General features: G+C 32.2%; 1 protein-coding gene across 4 annotated transcripts in view; it reads right to left on the reverse strand.

Moving 5' to 3' along the window:
* LOC114330393 (zinc finger protein 112-like) overlaps nucleotides 1–16646 on the reverse strand; it is a 59221-nt gene that overhangs the window by 23972 nt on the left and 18603 nt on the right. Inside the window, exons 3-6 of one of the 4 annotated variants that reach the window (XM_050643885.1) lie at nucleotides 13543–13671; nucleotides 13085–13213; nucleotides 8825–8953; nucleotides 8556–8702 (exon numbers count right to left, since the gene is read on the reverse strand). In XM_050643885.1, coding sequence (XP_050499842.1) covers nucleotides 8556–8702; nucleotides 8825–8953; nucleotides 13085–13213; nucleotides 13543–13671 — 534 coding nt within the window. The remainder of the gene's footprint in view (nucleotides 1–8555; nucleotides 8703–8824; nucleotides 8954–13084; nucleotides 13214–13542; nucleotides 13672–16646) is intronic. The other 3 variants (XM_028279733.2, XM_050643886.1, XM_050643887.1) reach the window with 3 other exon arrangements.

The raw sequence follows: 16646 nt of genomic DNA on the forward strand, positions 1-16646 counted from the left end.
AATTTCATTTGTATATCTCAAGCGGTTTTAAAGCAATAAATAAATCGTCAGTTTGTAAGAAAAATTTCAATACCCTCTATCTCAGAAACGAAGCATTTGCGGACATAGGTTTATAAAGCAAACTGTCATTATTTTTTCATGTAGAATTACCCCTTGAAGTTTGCCACACTTGTTTAAAAACACCCTGTGTTCATGAAAAACATGGGTAGGTAATTGTTAAAGTACCTAATTTTTTTGTGGTCCAACATAAGCGAATGAATCAAAAAACAGAGTGTTGAGAAAACATGAATCTATAGTTGGGTTTTAATTTCAGTATTTTATAAATGCTAGAATATTCCACAGGGTGATGCGAAATTTGAGAAAAAAACACAGTGCCATTGGTACACCTGGTATACAATGAAAATATATACCCGTTTAGTAACAATATTATTACAGCGACATTGTTAACGAATAAGACTATAACATATTAAAAAATCACTTAAATCGGACAACGGTTTTAGGAAATTCGAGACATAAAAAATGACCCATTTTTAAGGTGTCCGGTTAATTTTGCACCCCAGTGTATATGGGTAAAAACCCTTTACAATGGATCTGCCATGGAAACATAGATAAAATATGTGAACTTAAACAAGGATGTTCAAAATATTCCATGTAATATGCTCGAGGTACCATATGAGCTCTAAATTGACTTGTTCACATGTTGACTGTATGGTGGCAAGTGACAATTTATACAGGGTGTCCAGAAACTCTACCGACAAACGAAGACAGGAGATTCCTCAGATAATTTTAAGACAATTTAACCCAATTCACCTAGTCCGAAAATGCTTCCTAAGGGAGCTAGAGCTCTTTGAAGATGGCGTCATGTAATTAGTTTTTCTTAAATACCTCCAGAACTCTTCTATTTAGAAAAACGAGAATTGGTATGCGTATTTACTTTCTAGAAATGAATTGATTCCATTCATTGCGAGTCTCTAGTACCGGTCATAGACGTCCGTTTTGGGTAGGGCAACGGTTATTTTATCGCCTAACTTTTTTGTCTTTAATTTTTAAGCATTTTTGACTCTGAATTATTAAATTGTGAGGTATTCTAGTACTAAAAGGTACTCTTACTTTAAGTCGATAGGATACACCATTTTCTAGAAAAATCGATTTGAAAATTTTTCGTTCTTTGAATTTCAAAAAAAAAGATTAAAAAAAAAACTATTTAGAAAGATGAAAACTGGTACATTTATTTATATTCCAGAGATTAATCGATTTCGTTAATGGTGAATTTCTAGTACCGGTCATAGGCGTCCGTTTTGGGTAGGTCAACAGTTATTTTATAGCATAACTTTATTGTCTTTAATTTTTAACTATTTTTAACACTAGATTATTCAATTATGAGATATTCGAGTACTAAAAGGTACTCTTGCTTTAAGTTGGTAAAATACATCGTTTTTTTTTTTAATTTTTTTCCATTTTATTTTTCAAATTCCAAAAACTAAAAACTTTCAAATCGATTTTTCTAGAAAACGGTGTGTCCTACCGACTTAAAGTAAGAGTACCTTTTAGTACTAGAACACCTCACAATTTAATAATCCAGTATCAAAAATACTTAAAAGTTGAAGAAAAAAAAGTTATGCGATAAAATAACCGTTGCCCTACCCAAAACGGACGCCTATGACCGGTACTAGAAATTCGCAATGGATGGAATCGATTCATTTCTGGAAAGTAAATATGTATACAAATTTTCGTTTTTCTAAATAGAAGCGTTCTGGAGGTATTTAAGAAAAACTAATTACATGGCGCCATCTTCAAAGAGCTCTAAGAAGCATTTTCGGACTAGGTGAATTGGGTTAAATTGTCTTAAAATTATCTGAGGAATCTCCTGTCTTCGTTTGTCGGTAGAGTTTCTGGACACCCTGTATGCTTAGTATTTTAAAGATATGTGTTTAAGTTAATTTATGTGTATAGTAAACAATTAAAATGTTTAAAATAAATATATTTGTTTCGTTGAAATCATATTAATAGAAGTATAACTTCTTAAGTGCGTACAAAATACACACACTCTTTTTTATTTTAATGTTGGCTTTTGTAAGAACCTTTTGGGGGTTAATTAATATCTTTACCTGAGTACCTACGTTGGCACTTTAAGCCCCACGAGGGGTTAAGGCACATGCTGCCACATTACAATAATTTTTCTTTATGAGCATTTATGTTAACTTGTCGAATTTTTTTGTTCTATTTAAATATGTATTTAAGTTAAAAAAGCGTTTTTATTACATTTGATAAACGACCTCCATAAAAAAGTATAATGCCATCAAGGTACCATAATACATACCATAATACATAATGAGCATTTATGTTAACTTGTCGAATTTTTTTGTTCTATTTAAATATGTATTTAAGTTAAAAAAAAGCGTTTTTATTACATTTGATAAACGACCTCCATAAAAAAAGTATAATGCCATCAAGGTACCATAATACATACCGTATATGGTAGGTAGTTAAATGACTCTTTGTTTGACAATGCAGCGAAAAAGAGGAGGGCAGTCAACCTGTTAGAGCCGTTATGACCGAGATTTACTTCGAAACTGACGCTGATAACTACCATGAAAAATTATCTAATAAAAATATTAGATGTAAAACACAAGATTTACTCTGAAATTTACCATGATAATTTTCAATATAAAAATTTAGAACCTGTTCTATATTCTAGAAAGTTTTCAGAGTAAACTGCGCGAATTTCTGCGCAGAGCGTTAAATAACGCGGTGGTGTTTACGATAACACCTTTATAATTACAACAGGTGCTTATTTGTTTATTCAGTGTTCAAATTAATTATTTTCGCACACGAATTTACTTGCCTGTCCAAATATAGTCCGTCCGCTATAACTTTTCCCATGCGGTACGATTCATTTTCAATCAAATTAAGTCAAAACAGAAAGTGAGACGTACGCCGATGTGTGTAGTATATAGTATACAGTATACAAAATGTATACAGGGTGTTAGTAAATAAGTATGAAAAATTTTAAGGGCTAATTTTACATGCAAAATTAATGCCGGTTTGCTTTATAAACATATGTCCGCAAATGCTCAGTCTCCGAGATACGGGATGTTGAAATTTTTATTTCAAACTGCCAATTTATTTATTGCTCTAAGACCAGTTGAGCTATAAAAATGAAATTTAGTGAGTTTTAGGAAGTAGTTATTACGCATTTTTTGACATACAATTAAGTATTTTGTATTTATCATTGGCGCGCCTACGGGTAATGGGCTGAATTTTTTTAAAGAAAAAATAGTACGCCACTGAGATATTTCGTATTAAAAATTATTTTCAAATTCCGCGTTTAATTCTTCATAAAAAACTTTTCTTGCCTTTTTTTCATATAATGCACCGTTTCTATGGAGAAAAATAAAACATATTGGCGCCTATTTTTCATTTCTTATAGTGTAGGAAACAGAGGTTGAACCTTGCAAAATGGACACAAGTCTGGTTTTATTTTTTTTCTGGCATATCAAGGGGTGCTTATTATCAGACTAACTTTTTCTGAAAAAATTTCGCCCCGGAACCCCCCTTTTCACCCCTTTAAAAGGGGTAATTTATGGTTTTTGCAGAACGTAGCCCTTCCTGTACCTTTTACAAAAAATTTCTTTTATAGAAATATGAAGAGGACTATATTTTCTACGATTTGTTTCCGACAGCATCTCTCTATCATCCACCGTTTAGCAAGGGTGGCGCCCCAAAGTTGACAAGTTTTTAAAAAAGATGTTTTTAGAAAAAAAAAATTTTTCGCAAAAAGTAACGGAAATTAAAAAGAAATGCTACGGAGATTATTCACAAATATATGATTGATTTTTTCGTATAGGTTTCACTTAAGGGCAATTGCCCTTTTTTTTAATTACAGGGTGTAACATTTTAAAAAACCCCTTTTTATACCATCTGAACCGTTTATGCTAAAGTAAAAAGACTTTCAGCGATTACCCATGTACTGGTGTTATTTACAAATTTGTATAATGCACCCCCATTTTTTCCCCGGAACCACCCAAAAAAGAAGAAGAATTAATAAATAAAGTGATTTTCTTGGAATCCTTCAAACACAATGCCCTTCATTAATATGCTTCATATATCATTTTGTGCAAGTTATTATTACCCATGCATGGACACTAAACGCGATTTCCTAGTGCAACCCTTGTAGCCAAAAACAATAAATAAAATGGGGGGTTAAAATTTTTTTTTTGTTTTTTGCTTTTTGATCCATATGGGCATATGCTTCATCAATAGTGCTTTTCAAAAATATGTATGGTTATTGCAACATCCCTGCGCAAACCACCCCTATCCTTGAAAATGTACTGCAGAAACTACCCCTATCCTTTGGCGAGCATGTTTTTACGATTTTCTCATTACCTATGTATTATTTTTAAACAAAACTTATACAAGGTTAAAGACCACTATTTATTCTAAAAATTAGGTCATATTCATTTTTTTTCGTTTAAGCAACCGTTACGGCACAGTGGCGCCGTAAAACTCATATATGCTTTGACGGGCTCCAGTTTTTGTTTATTTTTTTGTTATCTGTTTGTTTTATTGATAAAGTACTTATGTAAAATAAAACAACACAGTGTAACCTACAAATCATGGCCTATGCACATTTTACATTCTTTGCTCCCCAAAGCTACAGTGGTGGCCCAAAATAAATTTTTTCATATTTTCGCCACCTACACGCATTTTATTGCGTTAATGCTACCTTAATAGCACAATATTCACCCCTAAGTGGTCGCTAAGCAGTGGCGGATCCAGGGAGGGGTGATGGGGGCGATCACCCCCACCCCTCTCAAACCAAGTGATATTATATTTGAAGATTATAAAAATATTCATTTTTTTTATAGAAATACTTATATAATATTAATATTATTTTTATAAGAATGACTTTTTATGCTTTAGCGACAGTAGCGGATCCAGCATCGTTAAGAGGGGGGTGCCAATGGGTTAAATTTCTATAAAAATAAATGAATATTTTTATAATCTTTGAATATAATATGACTTGGTTTGAGAGGGGGGGAGGTGTTCACCCCCATCACCCCTCCCTGGATCCGCCACTGCGTAGCGACCACCTAAGGGTAAATATTGTGCTGTTAAGGTAGCATTAATGCAATAAAATGCATGTAGGTGGCGAAAATATGCAAAAATTTATTTTGGACCACCACTGTGGCTTTGGGGAGCAAAGAATGTAAAATGTGCATAAGTCATAATTTGTAGGTTACACTGTGTTGTTTTATTTCGCATAAGTACTTTATCAATAAAACGAACAGATGACGAAAAAAAACAAAAACTGGAGCCCGCCAAAGCATATATGAGGTTTACGGCGCCACTGTGCCGTAACCGTTGCTTATACGAAAAAATGAATAGGGCATAATTTTTAGAGTAAATAGTGGTCTTTAACCTTGTATAAGTTTTGTTTAAAAATAATACATAGGTAATGAGAAAATCGTAAAAACATGCTCGCCAAGGGATAGGGGTAGTTTCTGCAGTACATTTTCAAGGATAGGGGTGGTTTTCGCAGATATGTTGCAATAACCATATATATTTTTGAAAAGCACTATTGATGAAGCATATGCCCATATGGATCAAAAAGCAAAAAACAAAAAAAAATTTTCAACCCCCCATTTTATTTATTTTTTTTTGCTTAAGGGGTTGCACTAGGAAATTGCTTTTGGTATCCATGCATGGGTAATAATAACGTCCACAAAATGATGTATGAAGCATATTAATAGAGGGCATTATGTGTGAAGGATTTCAAGAAAATCAATTTATTTATTAATTCTTCTTTTTTTTGGGGTGGTTCCGGGGAAAAAATGGGGGTGCATTATACAAATTTGTAAATAGCACTAGTACATGGGTAATCGCTGAAAGTCTTTTTACTCTAGCATAAACGGTTCAGATGGTATAAAAAGAGGTTTTTTAAAATGTAACACCCTGTAATTAAAAAAAGGGCAATTATCCTTAAGTAAAACCTATACCAAAAAATCAGTCAATTATTTGTGAATAATTTCCGCAGGATTTCTTCTTAATTTCCGTTACAGTTAGGGAAAAATATATATTTTTTAAAAACATCTTTTTTAAAAACTTGTCAACTTTAGGGCGCCACCCCCGCTAAACGGTGGATGATAGAGAGATCTTGTTGGAAATAAATCGTAGAAAATATAGTCCTCTTCATATTTCTATAAAATAAATTTTTTGTAAAAGTTACAGGAAGGGCTACGTTCCGCAAAAACCACAAATTACCCCCTTTAAAGGGGTGAAAAGGGAGGTTCCGGGGCGAAATTTTTTCAGAAAAATTTAGTCTTATAATAAGCACCCCTTGATATACCAGAAAAAAAATAAAACCGGACTTGTGTCCATTTTGCAAGGTTCAACCTTTGTTTCCTACACTATTAATAAATCATCAAGAACTATCCAATATAATAATACTAAACTACAACAATAACAGAAAATATTACTAATAAGATTTCAACTAGGTGCAAAGCTGCAAAAAATGTTTAAAATGATCTCCTTTACAGGTAACAGAAAAATTTTATATTCATCATTGGCGCGCGTACGGGTAATGGTCTGAATTTTTGAAGAAAAAAATAGTACGCCACTGAGATATGTCAAACTAAAAATCATTTTTGAATTTCTCGTTCAATTTACGATAAAAAATCTTTCTTACTTTTTTTTCATACGAGGCGCCGTTTTTATACAAAAAAATAAAACATCTTAACACTTACAAAGTATTTGAGGTAGTTTCCATTTGCATAGAAACTTAGTTCAAATACTTTGTAAACGATAAGATGTTTTATTTTTTTACATAAAAACGGCGCCGCATATGAAAAAAGGCAAGAAAGATTTTTTGTCGTAAATTGGACCAGCAATTCAAAAATGATTTTTAATTTAACATATACTGGTATCAGTGGCGTACTATTTTTCTCTTAAAAAAATTCAAACCATTACCCGTATGCGCGCCAATGATGAATATAAAATTCTTCTATAACCTCTAAAGGAGGTCTTTTTTAACATTTGTTGTAGCTCTGCACCTAGTTAAAATCTTATTAGTAATACTCTCTGTTATTGTTCCAGTTTAGTAATATTATTGGATATTTCTTGATAATGTATTCAAAAAATGAAAAATACGCGTCAAGGTGTTTTATTTTTCTGTATAAAAACGGTGCACCATATGCAAAAAAGGCAAGAAAGGTTTTTAATCATAAATTAGACGTGGAATTTAAAAATCATTTTTAATTCGAAATATCTCAGTGGCGTACTATTTTTTTCTTTAAAAAAATTCAGACCATTACCCGTAGGCGCGCCAATGATAAATGCAAAATACTTAATTGTACGTCAAAAAATGTGTAATAACTACCTCCTAAAACTCACCAAATTTTATTTTCATAGCTCAACTGGTCTTAGAGCAATAAATAAATTGGCAGTTTGAAATAAAAATTTCAACACCCCGTATCTCGGAAACTAAGCATTTGCGGACATATGTTTATAAAGCAAACCGGCATTAATTTTGCATGTAGATATAGCCCTTAAAATTGTTCATACTTATTTACTAACACCCTGTATACACATCGACGTTCCTTTCAATTTATGTTTTGACTTAATTTGATTGAAAATGAATCGTACCGCATGGGAAAAGTTATAGCGGACGGACTATATATTACTAAAAAATAAACAAATGAAAGTTGTAACTTATAACCTTAAAATGTCATTTCACATTTCTTCTTTTCTTATGTTACCTCTAACTTAGTTTTCTTTCATCAGCGGCCTTTTATTTATAACATTCTATTTAATGTTAGTCACATTACACACTACGCATGCGTTTCACAACAATTATGTTAAATGTTAATATTTAACTGTACGTGTAAAGCAAGGAACAATGGAAAAATTGTATAATTTTACTACATAAATTTTAGTTATTATTCTTGAAATAATTTTTGAAGTAAATCTCGGTCATGTAAAACGGCTCTTCAGGACAATTATATAAAAAAAGTTTAAGAGTTTTCCATTGTTTTTAAAACCAGAGAAGGTTTTCCATTGTTTTTAATCTGGTAGAATATAAAATGGTATTTTAAATATCATTTTATGTGCTATTAGATTTAAAAACTTTTTTCTAGCAGATGTCGCTAACACATCGATGCCATTTCGTTCGTTGCAATCCGTGACGGCACGAGAAGTATTATTCTAGTTCATTCAGAGAGAAAAGCTAATAGATCTCCTGATGAGGGGATAAGAAGCCACGAAACCGGTAGAGATTCTTGGTGTACTTTCTGATTGAACTAGAAATATAATGCGACAGCGGTTTCGGATTGCAACGAGATTGAAAATGTTTATTCATTTTTAATTGTTAATTATATAATTTTTGTTGGCTTGTCACGTACATTTTTTGTTATGCTACTAATTTTTTTCTGCATTTTTGGGCACTTTTACCTGTTTCCACCAAAGAAAACATTAACATTTGAGCTTTTGTTTAATTGTAAGGCAAAACTCACGAAAAATTGAGCATTTTTGGTCATACCCAGTTAGTAAATATTTACCTGATTTATTAATCTCTCCCGAGTAATCTGCTTCTTCTGATTCGGTTTTATAGTCTTCAAGATCTATTGAGGTGGATGGCTGATTCTCCATATATTTGTGTTCATGTTCCTCAAATTCCTCCTTGATTTCAAGTTTACCTTCCACAACTAGAAATTGGAAAAAAATATGTTAAGGAAATACACCACTCACACGATAATCTAAATCACTTTCTTGCAATCTAACAGTTCTTATGTTGGCTTAATTTTAAATTTTTCATTATTAATCTCACCTGAGTAATTTGTTTCTTCCACTTTGTTTTCACAATCTTCAAGATCTATCGAAGCAGATAGCTGATTCTTTATACATGTGTGTTCATGTTCCTCAAATTCTTCCTTAATTTTAAGTTTATCTTCCATAACTAGAAATTTAAACAGATATTAAGGAAATACGCCACATACAGTTGAGTCCAGGGTTATTTACCCGTGTGCCATCATTTAAAGCATACGAAATAAGTCGGAAACACTTTGGCGGAAATTTAAACACAACCATTCCCTTAACTGTGTGAATGAGGTTAGCTTTGTATGCTGTAAAAATGAATGGCAAAATAAAATACACTTACCATAAAATTCCAAACTCCAATATAAAATTAGTTGTGAAAACAACTGTTTGTGTAATTCAATAAAACAGCAAAAAATTCAACGGACTGACAGCCACAAAAGTAAACAAACCAGAAACGTCACAAACTGTACTTAAACTCTGAAAACATCCCCAAGCATATTTTTTGTACCTATCTCTTTTCAATGTAGTGAGTCTAGAGCGTTTATAAAAAAGACATGTTTTTACTTAATAACAGGCGGTAGCTGGTTTGTCATGAGTTTCATGCGTGGATGCTAGATAAAAAGTATGTATTTTATCTCTCCGGGCATTAATGATGCACGGGTAAAGAATCGTGGGCTCAACTGTATACATGATAATCTAAATCACACTGCTACTAGTATGGTATAACTAGACCCAAACCCAAACATCCAAAGTGAAAGTTATCCTCCAACACCAAATTGTTCTATATGGTCCACATAATGTTCAGAAAAAAGTCACACCATTTTGAGCGTCCGGTTTGGGGTAGGGGGGAGAGGGGGGGATAAATCGGTAAATTCAGTTTTTTACGTTTTTCGTCAATATTTCTAAAACTATGCGGTTTAGCATGAACAACCTTCTATACAAAAATGTTCTACATTAAATTAATAAAAAAGGCCCTATGCATAATCCTTATAAAATGAACGGTTCCAAAGTTACGGAGGTAGTATAGTATAATTGGTCCAAAAAAGTCCTAAAACAGACATTCAAAGTAAAAGTTTTCCTCCAACACCAAATTGATCTATATGGTCCACATATTGTTCAGTAAAAAGTTACACCATTTTGAGCGTCCGGTTTGGGGGGGAGATGGGGAAGAAGTCGGTAAATTAGTAGTTTTTTTACGTTTTTCGTCAATATTTCTAAAACTATGCTTTAGCATAAACAATTCTACACAAAAATGTTCTACATAAAATTTAAAATAAAAAAGGTCCGATATATAAAATTGATATAAAATCATCGGTTCCAGAGTTACGGAGGGTGAAAAGTGGAGGTTTTCGACACTTTTTATATTTTTTGGGCAATTTATAATATTATTACTGATGAAAGAAATTTTCTTTAACAGGATTGTGTTTTGTAAATAAAATTTGCTATTTCAGTGATGGTATGTTAGTGATAAGCCCTTGAAGAAACGTCAACCTCACCACCCAAAATCGTCATCGATTGCCCAAATATAATAAAAAGTATCGAAAACCTCCACTTTTCATCCTCCGTAACTCTGGAACCGTTGATTTTATAACAATGGGGAACTTGCACATTTTTTTTTATTACATAATAATGTTCAGTTTTGTATAAAAATGAGATTTCCAAAATTTCCCGCTTCAAAAACTCATAATAACTTAGAAATCCAAATTTAAAGTCTTCTTTATTTTAAAGTAGTTCAGACGGCCCGTGACGTCACATAGTTTTACATTAGTTTTTTATATGGTTATACGCTGTGAGCTCGTACGTAGAGGGGATATTTACAAATTCGCGAACGCCAGTAGTGACAAGTTTGTAAACGTTTACCGGAAATTTGACATAAATGTCAAAGTGATTAATTTAAAATTAAAATTAAAAACATTAATTATAAACAATATTAGTTGGTCAAAGCTGTGGTATATATTTTTACCTTAAATATACTTACGTTTTAAATACTGAATTTAAGTTTTTTTAATGTTCCGTAATATCTAATTATAAATAATCTATTATAATCTTAGCGCCATCTACACGATTATTGTCAAAGTATCCGAAGTAAGAAATTGATATTTTATAAATAGAACGTCAAAATGATTAGAAAAATCTTTAAAAAATCTATTACAATTTAATTAGTTTTTTGCGTTGTAAATATTAAGCGATAACAATTATTTAATTATTAAATAATAAATTTAAAAATTACCAGTAAAAGTTGAATTAGTAACCGCTAGGAGCGACACCAGCGAAGCTCAGAGCGTATATCAGTGATGTGGGAGGGTTATATGTAAGTATATTCTTCTTCTTCTTCTTTAGTTTATTGACCTCCACCTACTTGGGTATTTGGCCACAGCATCGTCGCGAAATATGGGAAAATATTTATATTATAATGACATTTTTTTATCGTATGTCATTGTAATAATATAAAAAATATACCAGTTTGTTGGGATTTGAGTTTACAGTTTTTGAAGGAAAAAAGAGAAAGATTAATATGGAAAATAAAGAAAAACTTTATAAGTATTATTTAGTGCCATTCTGTACAAGTACAAGCATTCAAAACCCCAATAAAATATTTATTAGATTACCAAGGGATAAAAAACGCCGTTTAAAGTGGTTATTTGCATGTCGAAAAAATATATTTCAGATAATACACAAGGTCTTCATGTATGTCAAGATCATTTTATCGTAAGTAGTATGTTGTCTGCTTAATAGTGTTAAATAAAACAAGTATATTTTTTCATATTTCTGTGTTTTATAATATTGCCACTATACTTAATAGGAAGTGTGTACCTACTAAGTTTTATCGTTAAATACTTATGAGAATAATAATCAGAATAAAATCACAGTATAAAATTAGTAGGTATAATGGGAGTGTAATATACATAATATATGTACTTACTTATCTGCTTTAACTCCCCGAACTTCTCCGACGGAAAAATTTTCACTCTTTTGAAAATATGTAGCCACCATACACATATCAACTATAGGTAAGTTATCAGACTGCTCTTTACAAAAACCCTCTTCGGTCATTTTAAAAAATATATCTTAAAAACACTCAAATATATCAGAAATAGAAATTATCAAATATATTTATAAAACTTAGTGTCAGTGTCAAAACGAATGCCAAACCTATGAGGGAACTTACACATTTTTTTATTATGTAATATTATTCAGTTTCCTTTAAAAATAATATTTCCAAACTTTCACGCGATAAAACCTCATAGTAACTTAGAAGATAATTTAAAATCTATATATTTTTTCTGTTTTCTGGCCTTGGTTTAGAAGAACCCTTAGCCAATGTAAAATAGTTCAAACGATCAAAAACGCTTGTGACTTTATATAACTGTATTTTCTACTGACGTTTATAATGTCTAATTTAAAATTATATACAATTTTGTTTACTTTGTTGGTGCAGAATGTACATGCACAACTATATGACGTCACTATGCGTTTTGGACCACCTGTTTTAATTTGAATTTTTAATCGTCTTTAGGGGCCAAACGAAAGACAAACAAAACTTTTTTTATCTTTGATACATGTTTTAAATTATGTTCTGTTGTGATTTATAACATTTTTTTCGAATTTAAAAATTTATGCAAGTTCCCTATTATGTATGGACTTCTTTTGTTTTAAATTTTATGTAGAACATTTTTGTGTAGAACATTGTTTACGCTAAAGTATGGTTTTAGAAATATTGACGAAAAACGTAAAAAGACTACTAATTTACCGACTTCTCCCCCACCTTCCCCCCAAACCGGACGCTCAAAATGGTGTAACTTTTTACTGAAGAATATGTGGACCATTTAGAACAATTTGGTGTTGAAGGAAAACTTTTACTTTGGATGTCTGGGTTAGGCTTTTTTTGGACCAATTATACTATACTACCTCCGTAACTTTGGAACCGTTCATTTTAGAAGGATTATGCATAGGACCTTTTTTTATTTCAAATTTAATGTAGAACTATTTTGTATAGAAGGTTGTTCATGCTAAACAGCTTAGTTTTAGAAATATTGACGAAAAACGTAAAAAACTACGAATTTACCTATTTCTCCCCCTCCCCCACCCCTTAAACGCCACGCTCAAAATGGTGTGACTTTTTTCTGAACATTATGTGGACCATATAGAACAATTTGGTGTTGGAGCTTTCACTTTGAATCATTTGTAGCATACTATACTTCTTTTCTTTTCTTACAATCCAATATTTCTTATGAAGGGTTATGTTTACAATTTCCATTAATAATCTCACCTGAGTAAGTTGTTTTTTCTACTTCGCTGTTACAGTCTTCAAGATCTATTGAGGCAGACAACCGATTCTCCATACATTTGTATTCATGTTCTTCAAATTCTTCCTTAATTTTAAGTTTATCTTCCATAACTAGAAATTAAAAACAAATTAAGTGAACACTCCACACACACATTATAATCTATACTAAAATCACAATAACGACACACTAGAAATGAACAATTCAAGACACATTGAATGTTATGAGGAGCACTCCCGAATCATGATTTACAATGTATAAACTTTGTAAATCATGATTTGGGAGTGCTCCTCGTAACATTCAACATGTCTTGGTTTGTTTATTTTTACTGCATCTTTATTGTGAATTTAGTTTAAATCATGATGCTACTTCATTTATTTTCTTGCAATCCAATATTTCTTATGAAGGGTAATGTTTTTACAATTTCCATTAATAATCTCACCTGAGTAATTTGTTTCTTCTGCTTTGTTTTTACAGTCTTCATGATCTGATGAGATGGATAACTGGGTCTCCATACATGTGTGTTCATGTTCCTCAATTTCTTCCTTAATTTTAAGTTTACCTTCCATAACTAGAAATTAAAAACAAATTAAGCGAACACTCCACATACACATTAAGGCCCTTATCGACAGGCGAGTAAAACCGTGGTTTTGTGGCTCGTCGGTAAAGCTCGCCAGTGTAACATTGCAATACCGAGGTTTTATTTACCGACAAGCCTGGCTCGCGGCTCGTCAGTTTGTTTTATTTTTTACTTGGCTCATCGTTCAAAACTGCGCGTGTATCACGGCTGGCGAGCCAAGCCGGCAGTTTTCGGCGACCGTTAAAGTGAAAAGACCAGTTTTTAATCATGGATATGCGAACTCTGAGCCACGACTTTTAATTAGAATTTATATATTTATTTATTTACATAAAATCCTTTATAAAAGGTATATTTGTTAAAATCCCTATACAGGGCTACATCAAAGACATAACTAGTTTTCGATCGGTTGACCGATCATCATCAGTGCAATCTTAGAATCTACATGCAAGCCACCAAAGTAAAAATAACAGGGTAAAAACCCTTTACAATTGATCCGTCATCGGAACATATGACAAAGATGTGAATTATAACATGGATGATTAAGATATCCAATGTTTTTCGCCCGAGGTACCAATGAGCTCTGAGAGTACATCGCCAGAGTACAAAAACAAAGCAATTCGACTGACCGCACATGTTAAACTCTTAAATATCGTAAAAAACATGAACCCAACTCAACTAGTAGTCCATTATTTCACGGTTTTTGCTCTAAATTTTAAAGAACCGCTTAGATTGACATGAAATTTGGCATGCGCATAGCTTACATGTCAAAGAAAAAAAGTTATATTATGCCGATGTGTGCTTTTGCCCTGGGGGTGACTTTCACCCCCTGTTGGGGGTGAAAACATATATGTCCAAAATAAGTCAGGAAATGGGTAAACTGACTAATTTTAATTAACTTTTGTTCAATAGAGCTTTTTCGCCAAGTCAACACTTTTCGAGTTATTTGCGAGTGAATATGTTCATTTTTCAACAAAATAACCACATTTTTAGACGATAACTCAAAAAGTAAGTATTTTGTCGAAAAAAACGTTCTTAGCAAAAATATAGCTTATAAAAGCGTAAAAAAAATGGTGTACGCGTTAGGTCTCTGTATCTCGTAGAACCAGAGTTGTAGCCAATGAAAAATAGATTCATATTCACCAAATTTCAAATAGAATATTTCGACGTGAAATATCCAAAAAATTAAACACTTTTTGGGGAAAACCCATTATAACTTTTTTAAAGTGTTTAAAAAAAGCTTTATTTCTGTTTTTACAAAAAGTTTCTAGCATTAAATTTAAGCAAGTTACGCTCAAAATAAAGTTCGTCCCTTTTGTTTTTGCAAAAAAAAATCGGGAAGACCAACCCCTAATTAGCAACTTAAATGAAATTAATCGTTACCGCTCCACAAATTATTTTACTTATGTTGTGTTTATATGATCTGTAAGTTTCATCGATTCAAAGTGCTTATTTTTGAAATAATTTGGTTTCAAAGTAAAATTTTTAAAAATTTAAATTTTGAGAAATATGCTTTGTTTCAAAATAACTTAAAAATTGTTAGAGATACCAAAAATCTCAAAAAACAAAAAAAGTCTGATTTGCTTTTCTGAATATCATGTATTTTTTTGTTTTTCTGTTAGACAAAAATTGATTAAGATTTGGTGTTTCTAAATTTGCATACATTCGTGATCAGTAACTCGTTCAACCCTTTTTAACTACAGCCCTTTCAATAATAAGGACTTTGAACCGATGAAACTTACAGATCATATAAACAATATATACACGAGTCAAGAAACTTGTGAAGTCGTAACGATTAAGTTCATTTAAGATACTAATTAGGGGGTGATTTTCTCGATTTTTTTACCAAAACCAAAAGGAACTAACTTTATTTGATACTAGAAAATTTTTTTATAAACAAAAATGAATTTTAAACACTTTAAATAAGTTGTAATGAGTTTTCTCCGAAATGTGCTTCATTTTTGGTTATTTCACGTTAAAGTGTTTCATTTGGAATTTGACGAATATGAACCTATTTTTCATTAGCTATATCTCTGCTTCTATTAGGTGTAGAGACGTGATGTATACACCATTTTTTTAAATTTTTTACAGGCTATATTCTTGCTAAGAATGTTTTTTCGACAAAATACTTACTATTTGAACTATTTGTGAAAAACCGTCTAAAAGCGTGGTTATTTTGTTGAAAAAATGAACATATTCACTGCCAAATAACTCGAAAAGTATTGACTTAGTGAAAAAACTCTATAGAACAAAAGTTACTTAGAATTAGCCAGTTTATCCATTTCCTGACTTTCTTTGGACGAATATTTTTTCACCCTTAAGAGGGGGTGAAAAGCACCCCCGGGGCAAAATCACATATCGGCACAATATCACTTTTTTTCCTTGACTTGTTAGCTATGTGTATGCCAAATTTCATGTCAATCCAAGCGGTTCTTTAAAATTTAGAGGTTTTGCAATATTTTACCGTTAAAGAACGGACTATAGAGCCGATGTAAAGAAAAAAAATTCAATCATTGCAAGCTTCCTATAGGAAAGAAAGTAACAAGGTTACGACATGTTGGCTGTGGACGGCTGATCAGCACCAACGAGCCGCGAGTAAAACTGTCGTTCTTAAAACCGCGGTATTATGGCTCGCACGTCGATCACCCACTTTATAATATATTCTAAAATCACAATAAAGACGCACTAGAAACAAACAAACCAAGACACATTGAATGTTACGAGGAGAACTCCTGAATCATGCCACGCGGGCCATCGCCGCGTTTGCGCCACTGTTTCGACCGTTCTTTGGTTTCCGGTGTGTAATAATGCACCAGGTTTCATCAGCAGTGATAAATCGGCGAAAAAATCCTTCGAATCGCGCCGTATCATCGCCAAAAGCGTCTACGAAGTGGTCACACGTTTTCGCATTTGTTCGATTGTCAGCAAACGCGGCACCCATCGCGCGTATAGCTTTTTCATGTCCAAAT

The sequence above is a fragment of the Diabrotica virgifera genome, chromosome 2 (assembly GCF_917563875.1).
Source record: "Diabrotica virgifera virgifera chromosome 2, PGI_DIABVI_V3a".
Taxonomy (NCBI): Eukaryota; Metazoa; Arthropoda; class Insecta; order Coleoptera; family Chrysomelidae; genus Diabrotica; species Diabrotica virgifera.